Below are 16,506 nucleotides of genomic sequence, written 5' to 3'. Positions count from 1 at the left end.
CTTGGATTTTTAATGTGCCTGTGTAAATAATGAGTATTATATAAATGTGTTCAGATAAAACACATCTTGCCTACCTACTAAGTGTAGATTATGATTATTTCTGTCACTGTACAGCCTCACATTCACCATCTTTTAACCGAAGAAGAAGAAAAAAAGAGGAAAACCGAGAACTAAACATTAGCTACATTTAAATTAGTTTGATAATTATATTAAATTAGTTAAAATTCAAACAAGAGGCTGAGTGAACAGAAAAGAGGTTACTTTAGATCCTGTAGGGTAAAGCAGGTATTTATTGGTACCTTAGAGTAGCACTGACGCTTCCCATCACCACAACATCACTTGTAACCAAATAGGTTCCAGCTCAACTCGATTCAGTCAAAAGAACATGGCAGGAGTAATATAATTAAAAAATTTCTTAACTGGGGAAAAACGCACCAGAGAAACTGTCGCTAATACGGGTGTAACGATCGGACGATTCCGACTGACGCATCGATTCGATAGCGACTATTGTAATGAATCGAGGCGACGGCCACATATCAATTATTTCAAAAGCTGACACTTCAAAATTCATTTTCATATTCTTGATCAGATGTGTACTTAATGTAATAGGAGAGCAACGTGATTTGATGGTAAACGATACTTAAAACGAAGTTGGTCAAGTCGGGGGATACTAAATCATATCACATTGAAGCCTGAGGTTTACACCCCTAATAGCTAATTATGAAAATAAATGTTTAAGTTAAATGTTGTGGTACAAGTGCATTCAGCTAAAAATCACTACTACGGGATTAACACTAGATTTTTTTGTATATAGTCAGTTACCTTTTTTACCTGAGGCTTCAGCTGCAAACAAGTATGTTTTTATGGGTTCCAAGCAAAAAGAAACCATAAGAAAGCCTACAACGGCTAATATTATGATTATCCTACCCTTAATTGCTTGAAAGTTCCTCACTCGCATAATTACATTATTATTTTCATTATACTTAATGAATTGTATGCTTTTTAATGAATAACTGAATATTAAACAAGGACTAAGGGGTGAAGCTGAACTTTTCATGCTGGTCGGCTCATGCAAATTCATGCAAGTTGTGAGACGACGTTGGAAAAAAAAAAAAACAGTGTATTGCAACAGCCGTGTTAGGCGTGCTAGTCTTAAGTTAGGTTTTTCTGTTTGTTTTGCTAATTCAATCACTACTTCCTGTAGACGGCTCATTTCTACTGACCTTTTTTTCTGCTTTTTGTTACCTCAGATGGTCCCAGTGATAAGGGTGAGCCGAGTAAGGAGTGAGAAGACAATCAGCCTCGTAGGTACACGCACCGCCAAACTGTGCGAAGGTGAACATGACACCACACAGTGGAGTCTCCTGAAAAAACCCCAGGGAGAGGATCTGTCCACCACCATCCTCCTTCTTCTTCCCTTCCTTTCCTTTCTTTTCGGTTCGGAATTTAATAAAAACACATACGAAATTAGAGCGTCACACGTGAATATATCAAAGAATCTAGAGGGTTTCGGGGTGATACTTTACCTCACTGAATTGCTGCTTGATCATTTCCATTCTCCAGGTTTCCTGGTGCTGGATCTGAACAGGTTAAAAAAAAAAAAAAAAAAAAGAGTGCTCTGGGTTAGATGGGTTCTTAATTTACGCTTATAAAGAATATATTCTCATTGATTGATGCTTTGCACAAGGTCTGCTGTAACACGGCACCTTTACATCAATTACAAATATGTTTATTTGATTTCCTTTAATACTTAATGCTAAAAGTGACACGTCAGTATGAATGTTCATGTCTGCATATGGCCATATGTATGAATATGCAAGCCAATGATGAAATGAAACACTTGGCATTAATAGAGTAAGTGCTTAGTGAAATGGGGAAAGTAACAGATGCATTTGGATTCCACATGAAATTAGTATAAATGAAATAAAACTGATTATATATATGTATATTAAATAAAAAAATTAATTAATTAAATAGTGTGCAGAATAATATGGATTTCCTAATTCTGTATATTCTATATATGGACAGTTTAATTTGAATGTGAAAAGGATACTTTGTTGTTGTTGTTTTTTTACTGGCCCGAGTGAAGTCAAACCAGGGTAGTTTAAACCAAGTAAGAAAACTACAGCATATCTTTTTGCGATTATTTTTCTTCTTTAAAATGACTTTTAACACGTCGTGGGTCCGTACAGTAACGCATCACTACACATCATCTCTCAGAGAGGTTCACGTTTTTTCCTGCACCGTGCTTCAAAAACCATGCCACACTATAAAAAAAAACCTCTCTCTCTCTTCTCGTTTCACGTCCACGTTTCTTCTAATCTTGCTCACCGGTGCCATGTTAACACATGAATGTTTCTCAGTTTCTACCCTAATGCATGCAATCGGGTTTATTTGTGGCTTTTTTTATTTTAAACAGAGCGCACACTATTTTTTACTGAATTTTGTGTGTTCCAAAAATAAAAAATTTTTAAAAAATCAGCCTTATTTGACAGGACAGATATGACATGATCACAAGAACCATGGCAGTGCTACATGCAAATTTGATGCTTGGAATCATTGTGAATATATATATATATATATATATATATATATATATATATATATATATATATATATATATATATATATATATATATATATATATATATGCTGATGAGTGATGTTTCCTCTCTTTTTTCTTCTTGGGTTCAAGGTGAAAAGTCGAAAATATATATTTCTTTTGTTTTGTTTTGTTGGAAGTTTTGATCAGTTTACTTGAAGTGGTGCCATAATTATATCAGATGACTTTATGCCTTCATAAATCGATGTTTGCTTTGCTTTACAACTATGAAATAAAGTTTAAAAAGGTTCTTTCCATGACTGAGTAGTGTTTTTATCTCAAGTTCGGTGCGCACAATCTCTTACTGTTAAAATCAATTCTCCTAACATCCACTTTTCCAGTATAAATCTTATTCGGTTCATTTTTATTTGTAGTGCATTTCCCTCAGCTACAGATATTTTCACACACACACACACAAAAAAAAAGCCTTCTAATGAGCAAAGCTGAGAGCAACAATAGCGATGACAAACGACAAGAGACGGCACACACACACGCAAAAAAAAAAACCTTGAGAGTCAGTAAAACCTTGTTAGCAGCCAAGATGTCATGTAACCTTAGCGAAGTTTTTTTTGTGTGTGAATTTTTCCATGAAATTCGCACTTCAAAGAAAGTGCAAAACAAAGTTAAGGTCAGAGATTGTATACACTAGTGTACTGAAGTATTAGGTATGATGAAAAATGCCACATCTTCTTACTGTAGATAAACAAATGTGAATCTGAGAGACTAATTGGACTTTTCAGTCATTTGCTTCTTTGTAGACATGAACAGACAGACTGTGATGTGCTACAAATAATAGTTAAGCAAATGAGTTACTGAGTTCTAGACTTGACTAGGATAAGTGATACGCGATATCTTAAATCTAAGTATACGCTGTATGTGGCAGCCTGGGAAGACCAGGCAAATTTAGACACTGCCTACTGCGTAAGATCTGAAGACAACGGCCTTTCCTGAACTGAAATATGTGTTTCTCCTTTGCAAGAATCTCAACCCCAAGAAAAGTTACAACATTTTAAAATCTGGTTACCAAAAAGTGAAGAAGGAGAAAATCACATTTAAAGATTTCTTTCCAATTCCGCTGAAAGACGCTGCGCCTAGCTCTACATTCATAACTTAATCCACTTATGGAAAAACAACATTGCTGCAAAAACTTTAAAGCATTTTAAGTGTACAGTGGAGAACGAGTTCTCATTTTGATTCCATCAGCGTCATCCACATCAACTGATTGAGAATGCTGCAGCACGCCTCGTCTTCAACGGGCCCAAGAGAACCCATGTCACACCCCTCTTCATCTCCCTCCACTGGCTTCCTGTAGCCGCCCGCATCAATTTCAAGGCCTTGATGCTCACCTACAAGACCTTGTCTGGATCAGCACCCTCCTACCTCGAATCTCTCCTGAAGGCTTACGTTCCCTCACGCAATCTGCGATCGATTAGCGGGCGACGCCTACTCAGCGTGGCTCAAGGTCCCTTTCAAGAACCTTCAAACTAACTGTTCCTCGATGGTGGAATTAACTTCCAACCTCAATCCGGACCACAGAATCTCTCACCATCTTCAAAAAAACAGCTAAAAGACCCACCTCTTCCGTGAACACCTAACCAACTCATAAAAAATAATTTTAAAAATTGCATTTGCACCTCTACTCTGCGCACGTTGGTTGTTCTGGAACTCAATTAACAGATCTTGCATTGTTCTCTGCTTGATACATCGCTTTGCTTGTATTTTCTCATTTGTAAGTCGCTTTGGATAAAAGCGTCTGCTAAATGAATAAATGTAAATGTAAACTGCGGTGAAAGTCACTCGCACTTTTAAACACGAGTTTCATAAGCAGACTCATGCATGCGCTAACCAGGGCAGCTTGGGGCAAAAGTGGGTCCATCAATTAATCAAAATATATGAATGAATAGTTTAACCCAACAAATGGCATATTTTCAAAGAAAACTTCCACTGACTCATCCAATTTCATTACAACATTGAAACAGGTGTTTTACTTAGTTGGTCATATTAGGTTTGTGCTTATTGGTTTACATTATGGGGGAAGGCAGGTATTAGTAGCTAGCTAATTGTTAGAAAGTCAAATAACAGAAACTATTTTACTGAGGAGGTGACTTTTTCAAAGAGTTTGCTGCAAAGAAATCCTGATGACATAACTTCTAAAAGGTAAGTCCCTACATTTGTATTATATTCTAGAGAGTTAATTTGGCCTAGCTTTATCGTGGCTTTTAAATCAATGGGCTACATTGCTGTCGAGGAGATTGCTTTGTGTGGGCTATGTAGGTTTGACTGGGCTAAGATGGTGGCAGAGTGTCTCTTTTACTGTGGTAAAATTAGTATTCAGTCATTCTGGTATTTCAGGTCTATAGCATACAAGCGACACGCCAAAGTAACATAAGACTACATGCTTTAAATGTGACAACAAAAGAAGAACCAATTAGGAGTTAGTAGAACACTTTCTTCGAATATACTTGCTGAACTATAAGGGACTGCCGCTAAATTGTGGCAAGAAACAGCATAGGAGATATGAAATTCAAGCCACTACAAACAACTACTTCCCAAACCAATTAACTGAATTTCAGTTGGACACTATCAGAACACATCAGAAGAAAAGTACCTAAAAATAGTTGTACAACCAACAGCATACAATCTCACTTGCTGAGCATATTTAAACTCGTGGATTTTTTGGAAGTATTACAATGATTAATAATTGATACCGACAAGAGAAATTTAAAAAAGTAATCCGATGCAATTAAATGCAATGCAAGTAGCTGGGTAGTTGCTACATCATAAATTCCCTCATCATGTCCAATATCATGATATTTTCTGCAAGGTTGACAATGCTGCTCCAAAACATGCAAAATTATTACTTTTAGATTTTCCAGACACTGAATTACGATATTATGATATTGAGCACTTTCGGTGGCCTACAAGTTGAATAAAATTGAGCAGATGCTATGACAACTCCTAATTTGGGCAATTTCATTCTTTATGAATCTCTTTTGTATTATTGTTACTAAAAATTGCTGCGGTCATAACCCCTGTCTTTATTTTTTGGCTTGCCATAGTAATCTCTCTTCTTTAACTCGCTCACCTTTTGTATTCTTGTCTTGTGGCTATTAATTATAATTTGAAGCTTTTCCATTGTACATGTCTCATTCTGTGGGCACCATGCTTTCACACGCTTATTCACACCTAGGAGTAAGTTAAGCGTTGCTAATCCACCTACCATCGTGTTTTTGGGAGGTGGGAGGAAATCAGAGAACCTAGAGAGAAACCGCACAGACTTGGGGAGAATGTGAAAATCCATACAGCCATACTATCAATAAGTTTTAGAATTTAAATTAAAATTTAGCTAGAGCCTTTGTGTATGCCATCACTTGGTTCACTAACGGGCAGGGTAAACAATTGTACTGCGGCAAGCTACTAGACGGCCGCAAAGACGTTCTTGCTTCACTTTTAAACGCCTGTTACGATTTTGTGTGCCATCCTTGCTCAAGAGGCCCCGCTAATGTTCTCTGTATCGTACCCATGTTGGTATAAGTGCTGCTAACGAATCATACTGTATGTTTCCAGGAGAAAGAAGGGATTAAAGAAACTATTCAATTGTATGCACTACCAGGCCTAAGATTTATTCAACTGATTAGCCTGAGGTTCTGAATGTACATCAGATTTCGATACATAGAAAACATATAACAAGATTTAAGAAAAACTCACACAGGCTTATCTCTGCTAAGAACATTATGTCTCTGGTCTCCTACGTCTCTTATCTTCTTGCTCCATCAACTTTTCTTTTTCAACATACTTTCAGGATTTGTAGTCATTGACTCGCACTAAAGGTCAACACCCAATGTGTTTGTAAATCGTTTTTAGAGGGAGGTTTGACTTGCAACTTGCATCAAACCAGAGTTTCAGTACTGCGAGATGCAAGCCCACATGTGCTCTAGAGTAATGCAGGAGGTCACTACACTGCAGGTCTGGTGTGAAAACGAGGATTAGCGGGTACTATCGGCCCTTTTATACGTTATATTTCGCAAGTTTGCACAGGCTGAACGAAATGAGGCAGCAGGCCTCGGGTTTGACACCTGTGCCTTATAGTATTCTTAGATCTTAGGATATGATTTTAGATACACACTAAAAATTGATAGCAACTTCACTGCTAAACTCCATGGATCGGACTTGTTTGTGCAGCACATCCCGCAGATGCTCGATCAGATTGAGATCTGGGGAATTTGGAGGCCAAGTCAACACCTTTATCTTTTTGTCTTGTTCCTCACACCATTCCTGAACCATTTTTGCAGTGTGGCAGGGTGTATTGTCCTGCTGATAGAGGCCACTGCTCTTAAGGAATACCACTGCCATGAAGCGGGGTACTTGGTCTGGAACAATGTTTAGGTAAGGGGTACGTGTCAAAGTAATATCCACATGAATGCCAGGACCCAAGGTTTCCCAGCAGAACGTTGCCCAGAAAGACTGTGTACAAATTGAGAAAATTCAAGACCACTGTTACTCTCATCAGGAGTGGTTAACCAACAAAAGATCACTCCAAACGCAAGATGTGGGAAAGTCCACGAGGACACAAAGGTAACTTCCACACAAACTAAAGGCCTCTCTCACATTGTCTAATGTTAACACTCATGAGTCCACCATCAGGAGAATACTGAACAACAATGGTGTGTATGGCAGGATTGCAAAGAGAGAGCCACTGCTTTCGAAAAAAAGAACATTGCTGCCCATGAGCAGTTTTCTAAAGATCACATGGACAAGCCAGAAGGCTATTAGAAAAATGTTTTGTGGAAGGATTAGATGAAAATAAAAAGAAAACACTGCATTCCAGCATAAGAACCGTATCCCATCTGTGAAACATGGTGGTGTCATGGTTCGGGACTGTGTTGCTGCAGCTGGGCCAGGACGACTTGCCATCATAGATTGAACAATGAATTATGAATTATACCAGCGAACTCTAAAGGAAAATTTCAGAACATCTGTCCGTGAACTGAATCTCAAGAGAAAGCGGGTCATGCAGCAAGACAACGAACCTAAGCACACGAGTCGTTCTACCAAAGAACGGTTAAAGAAGAATAAAGTTAACGTTTTGGAACGGCCAAGTCAAAGTCCTGACCTTAATCCAATAGAGATGTTGTGGAAGGACCTGAAGCGAGCAGTTCATGTGAGGAAACCCACCAACATCCCAGAGTCGAAGCTGTTCTGTACTGAGGAACGGGCTAAAATTCCTCCAAGCCGACGTGCAGGACCGATCAACAGCTACCGCAAACGATTAGCTGCAGTTTTTGCTGCACAAGGGGGTCACTCCAGATACTGAAAACAAAGATTCACACACTTTTACCGCTCACAGATGTGTAATATTGCATCATTTTCCTCAGTAAATAAATGACAAACTATAACATTGTCTCTTTTGTGAAAATTGAGAAAATGTTATATTCATGCAGAAATTAGAGTTGGAAAACTCTAAAGGTTCCACAAACTTACAAGCACCACTGTATATCCCACTCCTTGACAAGTAGCCATTGTAACTAGATACTCAATGTTATACACTTCACCTATCGATTTTAATGTTCTGGCTGATCAGTGTAGAAACTTAACAACCCCTAGAATCAATACTGTCGATATTCATACTCCAGTGAAACATGAAATAAAAAAGATCAACTTTAAGACATGTAAATGTAAAGACATTGCTGTTCTGTATTTTGTTCATAGCTATTCCCAGGAGGTCCGCAGCGTGAGTGTATATCAAACCGATAAAGCGCATTTCTCATGCCGTTTTTCCGTCACTTTTAGCAAGCGCTTGTGTGTGGGGCGGTGTGTGTTTGTGTGGCACTAGGAGAGGAATCGATTGCCTTCACACTCGAGTGCTCTCTCGCTCTCTTCATTTTTACTCGTTCTCTCAATCTCAAGCCACTTCTTCCCTCTTTTCCAATCATCCCCTCTCCCCTCTTCAACCTGTTTTGCTCTTCCAGCTCCTCAGTCTGGCCTCTCTGCTCATCTGTATAGAATGAAAATGCCTTTGATGAAAAATGAAACAACGCTTTAGTGGATTAATGCTGGCAAAGGCCATAAATGCTTGAAAAAAGGCAAAATATCCTCAGAGCGTAAATTCAGTTATGTGCCGTTTTGCTTGCGTTTGTTTTTTATTTATACTGTCTTTTCAAGCAGGCAGATGTCTACAGGGCATGAGCACAAATCCATTTATATGAGCAAGGATGAGAGAGAGAGAGGGGGAAGAGAGAGAGAGAGAAATGTAGTGCACTACTGCCCCCTTCTGGATGTTTGGCGCAAGTACAAATACAAAGTTTATTCTGTCCCTATATACATTTACCACCATGTACAGTTTAAATGTTGCTCTGTCGATTGTTAACTGGTGTTGTGTGTATAGTCGGTAGGGCTGTAAAGTTAAGGTTGAAATTTCATTTGAATTTTAATTACAGTTATGTGAAAAATATAAGAACACCCCATGGAAACTGTTGGCTCCTCCGCCATATTTGGACAAGCAAACATTTGATCATCTCTGAAACAGTGCCTATTAATAAAGTTGATATATTTGAACAAAACCAGAAGGAAAATTAGCTTTTTCAATCAATTATATGACAGAAATATCGATAGATATTTGTGATATTCTTCTGTGGAAAAACTAAGTACTCCCTTGGCCTCGGAAGCTAGTAATGCCATTCCTTTTTGAGCCATTCCTTGGTGGATTTGCTCGTGTGATTAGGATCGTTAAAAGGTCCACTTTCGGTTCAACTTCAACTTTCGGACAGATGGCCTCACATTATCTTCAAGCACTCTGTGATATGATGCAGAATTCATAGTTGAATCAGTGAATGTAAGCTGTCCAGTCCCTGAGGCAGCGAAGCAACCCCAAAACCATAACATTTCCACCACCGTGCTTCACAGTTGGTATGAGGTGCTTCTCCTGAAAAGCTGTCTTTGGTCAGCGCCAGACATGTCTGCTGTTACTGCGACCAAACAACTCCATCTTTGATTCGTCTGTCCAGAGCACATTATTCCAAAAGGCCTGGTCTTTGCGTATATGCTCATTGGCAAACTGTAGTCTTTCAAAGGCTTTTTCCTGGCACGCCTCCCATTAAGAACAAATTTCTGAATTTCAGAAGTCTGCACTTTGACACCAACAGTTGCAAGACTTACTAGCAGATCCTGTAATTAAATTTTGGGGTTCTTGGAGACTTTTTTTTGTATCAGTCCGTCTGCTCTTGGGCTGAATTTGCTGGGACGGCTAGTCCTGGACAAATTGGCAGTCGTTTGAAATCTGCACCATGTGTAGATGATTTTCCTTACAGTGGAATGATGCATTTCAAATCAATGAGATCTTTCTAAATCCCTTCCCAGACTCATAGACATTCACAACCCTTTTTGTCCTGAAGGCCTTGCAAAACTCTTTAGATCTTGGTATGATGTCCTCACACACCTCAATAGCGAAGGGAACACCAGACTAGATACGAGAGGGGTATAAATAAGACGGGCTCCCCACCTGCACTAACTGAGCAGGTTCTAATCACTGACACCCAATCTTGAACATCTGATTATAATTTTATGAAGTTGAAGGTAAGGGTGTACTTACTTTTTCCATATGACACATCAGTTTTTTGTTCATGATGCGTGTCTAGGCAGTGTTTCAAAGAGGATCAAATGTTTGCTTGCCCAAATATGTAAAAATAAATAAATAAGTCTACACACCCTTGTGAAAATGGCAGCTTCTTGAAAAAATTAATTGGTTGAATTGATTAAAAAAATGTAACCAAGATATCTTATATCAAAATATTTTCCACCCTCAATGTGAAATTACTATGTATAAAAAAATAATAATAATAAGTAAAGAAAAATAGGAAAAACTAAAATGTCACATATTACAGTTTAAAAAACCTGGTTGCATAAGCGCATAAATCATCATACAGCTGCCATCAGTGAAATTATTTTGATTAACCTCCGAAAAGACCACCTGTTTCTGTAGGATTTTCTTGACAACCTCTTGGTTTCACCTGACTGCTGAAGCCACGGTCTGCAAAGAGCTTACAAAGCATGTACGGTATCTCGCTTGTCAAAAGGTATCGATTAGGAGATGGTATAAAAGAATTTCCAAAACATTAGAAGTACTGTGGAACACCTTGAAGGCCATCATCAACAAGTGGAGAAAATAGGGAAATATAGTAACAAGACTGTGGCGGTGGGGGCGTGGCCAAGCGTCAGCTGTGGACAGAGAAGAGGCAGGTCGAACAGGCAGGTTAACACGTAATGATTTTCTACAGTGTCTTATTAGCCTAGGTTTACTTATGTGTGTTTTTTTGTGCCTTCAGGGCTTCCTGCAACAAGCCAGAGAGAGAGAGAGAGAGAGAGCGATATCGATATCTGAGTAGCACAGAGCCGTGTGTGTTGTCTATGCTATACACCGTGCAAAGGATTTTTAAAAATATAGACTAACATACTACAGTTAACTGGTAAGAGGTTGAATGTTCTGCAGTAACACACACATTCACTCATCTGAACACAGTAACATGTTGCTTTATTCTGTCAATGTATGACACTTCCTACATTTATATACAATTACATGCTATAACCCCATTACAGTTACTGCTCTCAATTACTTTCGTTTCTAAATATCGATAAATATAGCATCAAACAACATATTTGATCAAAATGAATATTTTAGTCAGAGTTATTGCGCTTTGCTTTCTATGGCGCTCTCATTCGGTGAAGTTTAACGGAGACTCGCTCGCTGTCAGGACGAGCCTTTATGTAAAACGGAAATACTGGCGGGAATTTCTGACGTTTACAGATAAGGATATAAAGGTAAAAATGTCATTTCTGTGCTGAAGAAAACACGTCTGGAACACATTAAACAGCGCACGCATCTGTCGCAGGATCTGACACGACGAGCCACGTTAACACACTTAGGAGTTTGTTTGAAGCGATTAATATAAAACAAACACTCATGTTTTGGACGACCCGGATCGTGCACTTTTCCCGCAGTAGAAGCTCACTCTGTGAACTCCGCTGTTTTTCAGATGGGTTTCATTCAATAGAAATAGAAATACGTTTTTCACCGTTGTGGAGTGACGTCACAGACCTGACTATTCCATAATGAAATTCGTTGTCCATTCATTTTGATTATCGATTTTATCGATTAGTTGTTGCAGCCCTAATATATGCGTGTGTGTGTGTGCAGTAAAATAAAATCACTGAAAAGCCAAAGTAAAAAAAAAAAAAAAAGTTAATAAAGCCTTCCGAGTTGTCGCTAGTCTGCCTCCCGTTTCCTCATTTCCCTCCAAACCAAAAAGGGAATTATAACAAGGATGTCCTCCCAAACTTTACAATAGCACAAGACAAAAACTTACCAAGAGACCTAAGGCAGCATTCAAGAAGCTGCAAGAATACCTCATAAATACTGCTCTAGCATTCTTCACATGTCTGGGCTAGGGGGTACAGTGTTTTCCCTGCCATAGAAAGGCTTAGGCGCAGCGCCTAAGTGTTTTTGCGGCGTGCCTTACGCCAAATGAACGTAAAAAAGGCATTTAGGCGATATAACAGAATGACTATTAAAACAAAGATGAGTGTTCTATGCGATGAGAATAAAAAACAGTTGTGGCACGATCTCAAACGGTAATTTGGCAACAGGAACGAGCTGACATTCAACAATCAGTGTTTGGACGAACATTTTTGTGATTGCTGTGTGACAGAAGCTCAACGCTAAGCTAATCAAACAGCTGATTGGATAGTTACGTCCCCTCGGGATGGTAGTTACAACCATCGACTCAGATAAGCAAATTGCAAGCCATCAATAAGGCAAACCTCAATCAAGAAAATATGAAGTATAAACTTTTTTGTTAGGGAGTAATTCTTGTGGATGTTAACAATAGCAGATGGTGAACAGATATAACTAATGTAGCCTATTTTACAACAGAAGAAATCGCTAACTTAGCTAACTTATATAGATATTCATGTACTGAATTAAGTTATGTTAGCCAGCGAAACTAGTTAGTTGACGTTGGATAAAGATACCTTGACTGAACTAAGGTGGTAAAGCGGATTGTCCACTAATCATAGAAATGGCGTTTCAATTCCCGGCCTTGGGCAAGACAGTGCTCCTGATGGCAAGCTAGGGCCTTGCATGACAGCTCTGTTACCACTGGTGTGTGAATGGGTGAATGAGAAACAGTGCAAAGCGCTTTGTAGAACCACGGAGGTTAAAAAAGCTCTATAAGTGCCGACCAGTTACCATTTTTTTTTAATGTAGTGTACTCATTTATGAAGAAAATCTACTGGCAACTGCTGAACGCAGTCAATAAATATTTAAATAACGCATTTATTTTTGTCCAAGTTGGTCTAGGCCGCTTACGGGATGGAGAGGAGAATATGGTGTAAGTAAGTGAGGTGTCTAGCATTATGCTCCTTATAACTAGTCTCTAGAACAACTTAATAATGATTGCTGTGCCAGTGGTCATAGATACAAGCCATTGCTGACAGGGACAACAACTTGGACATCACCGACAAGCCGATCTGCACATTAGCAGGTACGCTGTCAGATCCAGCAGCCTTATGTGTAGTAACTCTGGATGTCTCTGTCAGTTCTGTCACTTCCCCTGTCATCATATGTGTGCAGACTGAGCGCTTTTTTTTTTTCTCTCTCTTGGATCCTCACTGTTCAGTGTTATAAACGATGTATCTGGGAGAAAGGTTCACTGTCATAGGAACATATTGTTGTCTTACAGTTGGTGATGGCCTGCATACACCATGTATCTCTGTGTCCAAGAAATACCTAAGCTAAAAGTGAAAAGAAAAAATATATATACACATTTCTTCATGATCTAAATGTAGATTCTGATTGGCTGAAAAGTGTGCAATTATTTTTCAGTTACTGCACAGATAAAGTAGTTCCAGTCAGGTCTTGATCGCATTACAGTTCCGTATCATTTTGCCGAGTTAACTGACTCTTTACAAGTGTGGCGTGCAGAAAAAAGGCAAATCAGTACACGCAACACATCAGACCTTAAGGTAGATGGGCTACAACAGCAGAAGACCCCATTGGATTCCACTCCTGACAGTCAAGAACAAGAATCTGAGGCCATCATGGGCATAGACTCAACCAAACTGGACAGTTGAAGATTAGAAAAAAAATCAATTTTTTCCCCCAGCCTTCAACTGTCCAGTTTCAGTGAGTCTTTGCCCATGACAGCCTCAGATTCTTGTTCTCGGCTGACAGGAGTGGAATCCGATGTGGTCTTCTGCTCTTGTAGCCCATCCGCCTCAAGGTCTGCCGTGTTGTGCATACTGATTTGTTTTTTTACGCTCACCGTGGTTGTAAAGCGTGCTTATTTGAGTTACTATAGACTTCCAGTCCGCTCAAACCAGTCTGGTCATTCTCATCTCATCAACAAAGTGTTTCAGTCTGCAGACCCTTCAGTCACAGGATGTTTTGTTTCTTCATTCCGATGCTTGACGTGGACATCAACTGAAGCGCTTGACCTATATCTACTGTCTATCTTTATGCATTGTGCTGCTGCCACATGATTGGCTCAACGGATACTTGCAAGAATGTACAGGCTTTCCTAATAAAGTGTACGTTGATAGATTTTACTTCACATTAACGACCTCAAAGCATTCTCCATTCACCTTAACAGAAAGCAAGGGCGCATTTGTCAAGCATAAAAAGCAGGTCAAGGTCATTCATGTGAAATGGAGGGGAAAGGGGCGGGGCTTCCAGAGAGCATCAGTTAATATGGAAGTTTAAAACTACGGAGTTAAATTTGTGCCAAAACTAAGCAAAGAAATATACCATTTCACGAACAAACACAATCTGCTGTGCAAAGGAAAACTCGATTCTCAAAATAAGGTCTGTGATTAACACAAGCTCAAGATATTTTCACGTTTTATTCTATGACAATAACAAGTTCATGCACCAATTATCCCAATTTCAAACCTCAATTGCCCCAAGAGGAATTTTTTTTATTGGATGTCTTTTAATGATAAAAAAAAAAAAAAACTTGGTTGTTGCCATATAAATATTGCATACCAAATAAAGTTAAGGAAGTTCCTTTAAGAATCCTGCACAATATCTACCCAAGCAACGCACTATTTTCAAGATATTGTGATGTAACTGATACATGTTCCTTTTGTAATGCTGAGAGTGAAAACCTGAGTCGTTTTGTTGTTGTTTTTTTTCCATATAAAGTGTCTTCATTTTTTTTGGTGCGAATTGAGTAATTACTGTTTGTCTAAAGTTAATTTAAGTTATGATTTAAGCGTAAAGGAATTTGTTATTTTGAAAATAAAAACAAGGTGCTAGAAGCTAGGTTGAATTTCTTTATTCTTGTGGCAAAATTTTACCATCACAAGCAAAGGTTTCTTAAGAAACTACCTAAATTTGTGGAACTTTTACTTGAAATATCGAATTAATCCTTGGGGTTATTTGATAACAAAATTTATTTATTTTTTCCCTGCTATGCTTTTATATATTGTGTATAAATAACCAGGATTAAAATTTGTATTATGAGATTATATATAAGAAAAAAAGGACTATAATCCCAAGCAAGTAATTATGCATAAACAGTAATATACATATATAAAATTTTATTGTTTAGGCGTATACATAATTTTTTTTTCTTGTTCTTGGCAGTGACTACTGTTACTGTTTATGCGCATACAGTTGCTTGGGATTATAGCCTGTGTATTGTATGTGTATGATTGAAAGCTGTGTCTACACACTATTGTTATTTCTTTGCATAGAAACTATTTATGCATTTGTGAGAAAATCGCTTTGTTTGTTTGAGAGTCGGGTTTATCTTTGCAAAGCAGATTGTGTTTGTTTGCGAAATGGTATATTTATTTGTTTACTTTAAACACAAATTTAACTCCATATAAAACACCTGCGCAGTCAATCGTTCCAGATTCGTACACCCATTGGCTGGCGTAAAAGTTGGCACCTCTGGATAGTAACATTAAATAAAAAATATCACTAACTACAAAACGTTGTTTGTCTTATATACAGTTATATACTGTTTTATTGGTGTCTACTGCATCAAGAGACTCATACAAAAAAAAGCTCTAAAAGACATTTTGACTAATTTAGTGGTTTGAAAAAGGCGAACTTAGACGCCATTTTGCGTTCAAACAAGACTATAACAGAACTTACCTTCAGCTGGAGAAGCCGGTTGTAAAGCTATAACTGTCCAAATTCTTTCTTTCTTTCTTTCTCATCTCCAACCGTTAACCCTTCTTGACCCAAACACAGAAAGAAAAAAAGGTCATTTACAATCAATCGTATACAATGGGCTGATTAACACATATGAAACACACACTAGCAGATCAGCCTTACTTCCAATTTGTAGCATCACAATTTTTTTATATATATATATATATATATATAATAACGCTAAAACACCCTACAGCAAAGACTTAAGTGACTTATCATATTTGCAAACATTTACACGAACAACTTTGAACTTGAATACAGCAGGCTAGTTTCCTCATAGTTAGCATGAAGCTCAGCCTGCTTACTGAGTCTCTCAGAGCGGGGACAGAAATATAGTATTAAGTCTAAAAGAAAGTCATTTAAAATTTCCTCACCTGATACAATAAAAAAGTTATTTGTATTCAGGAGAAGAAAACAACAACATGTTAACAGTTTATGTTATATTCACGAGAAAAACAGAAGCGTCCAGAACTTTCCATCTTCATGGGCACGTGACCTACAGGGGGCGCTGCAGTTCTCAGCGTTAACACTACAAAGTAAATAAGTTGAACATAGGGATGTGTCTCGATTTATCTTCATATTTCAGATATATTAGGACAATTTTTTAAGTCCCACTTTGTTTGAGCCTTTATGCCATTAATTAAACAACATACCCAACACATTACATTACTAAAATCCTCAAGATATTGAC

General features: G+C 38.2%; 1 protein-coding gene and 2 long non-coding RNA genes across 6 annotated transcripts in view; 1 reads left to right on the top strand and 2 right to left on the bottom strand.

Moving 5' to 3' along the window:
• LOC108263052 (uncharacterized) overlaps nt 1-1,313 on the bottom strand; it is a 19,764-nt gene extending 18,451 nt beyond the window's left edge. The window contains exon 1 of the long non-coding RNA XR_001812075.3: nt 1,224-1,313. This is a non-coding gene — a long non-coding RNA (uncharacterized LOC108263052). The remainder of the gene's footprint in view (nt 1-1,223) is intronic.
• The window catches only part of macrod2 (mono-ADP ribosylhydrolase 2), a 613,005-nt gene extending 610,146 nt beyond the window's left edge, over nt 1-2,859 (top strand). For all 3 annotated transcript variants that reach the window (XM_053679442.1, XM_053679443.1, XM_017463465.3), the window contains one exon: nt 1,251-2,859. In XM_053679442.1, coding sequence (XP_053535417.1) covers nt 1,251-1,288 — 38 coding nt within the window. In that variant the 3' untranslated portion in view covers nt 1,289-2,859. The remainder of the gene's footprint in view (nt 1-1,250) is intronic.
• LOC128632704 (uncharacterized) lies at nt 1,549-16,506 on the bottom strand. 2 transcript variants are annotated; one of them, XR_008396253.1, is made up of 3 exons: nt 16,190-16,506; nt 15,756-15,838; nt 1,549-1,580 (listed from the first exon to the last, which is right to left on the bottom strand). It is a non-coding gene; the product is annotated as an uncharacterized LOC128632704 (long non-coding RNA). The 2 variants fall into 2 exon arrangements; XR_008396254.1 differs by having other exon boundaries at nt 15,756-15,835.

Source organism: Ictalurus punctatus, chromosome 3 (genome assembly GCF_001660625.3).
Source record: "Ictalurus punctatus breed USDA103 chromosome 3, Coco_2.0, whole genome shotgun sequence".
Classification (NCBI taxonomy): Eukaryota; Metazoa; Chordata; class Actinopteri; order Siluriformes; family Ictaluridae; genus Ictalurus; species Ictalurus punctatus.
The sequence above is the reverse complement of the archived record's forward strand: the minus strand, read 5'-3'. Positions and strand labels throughout refer to the sequence as shown.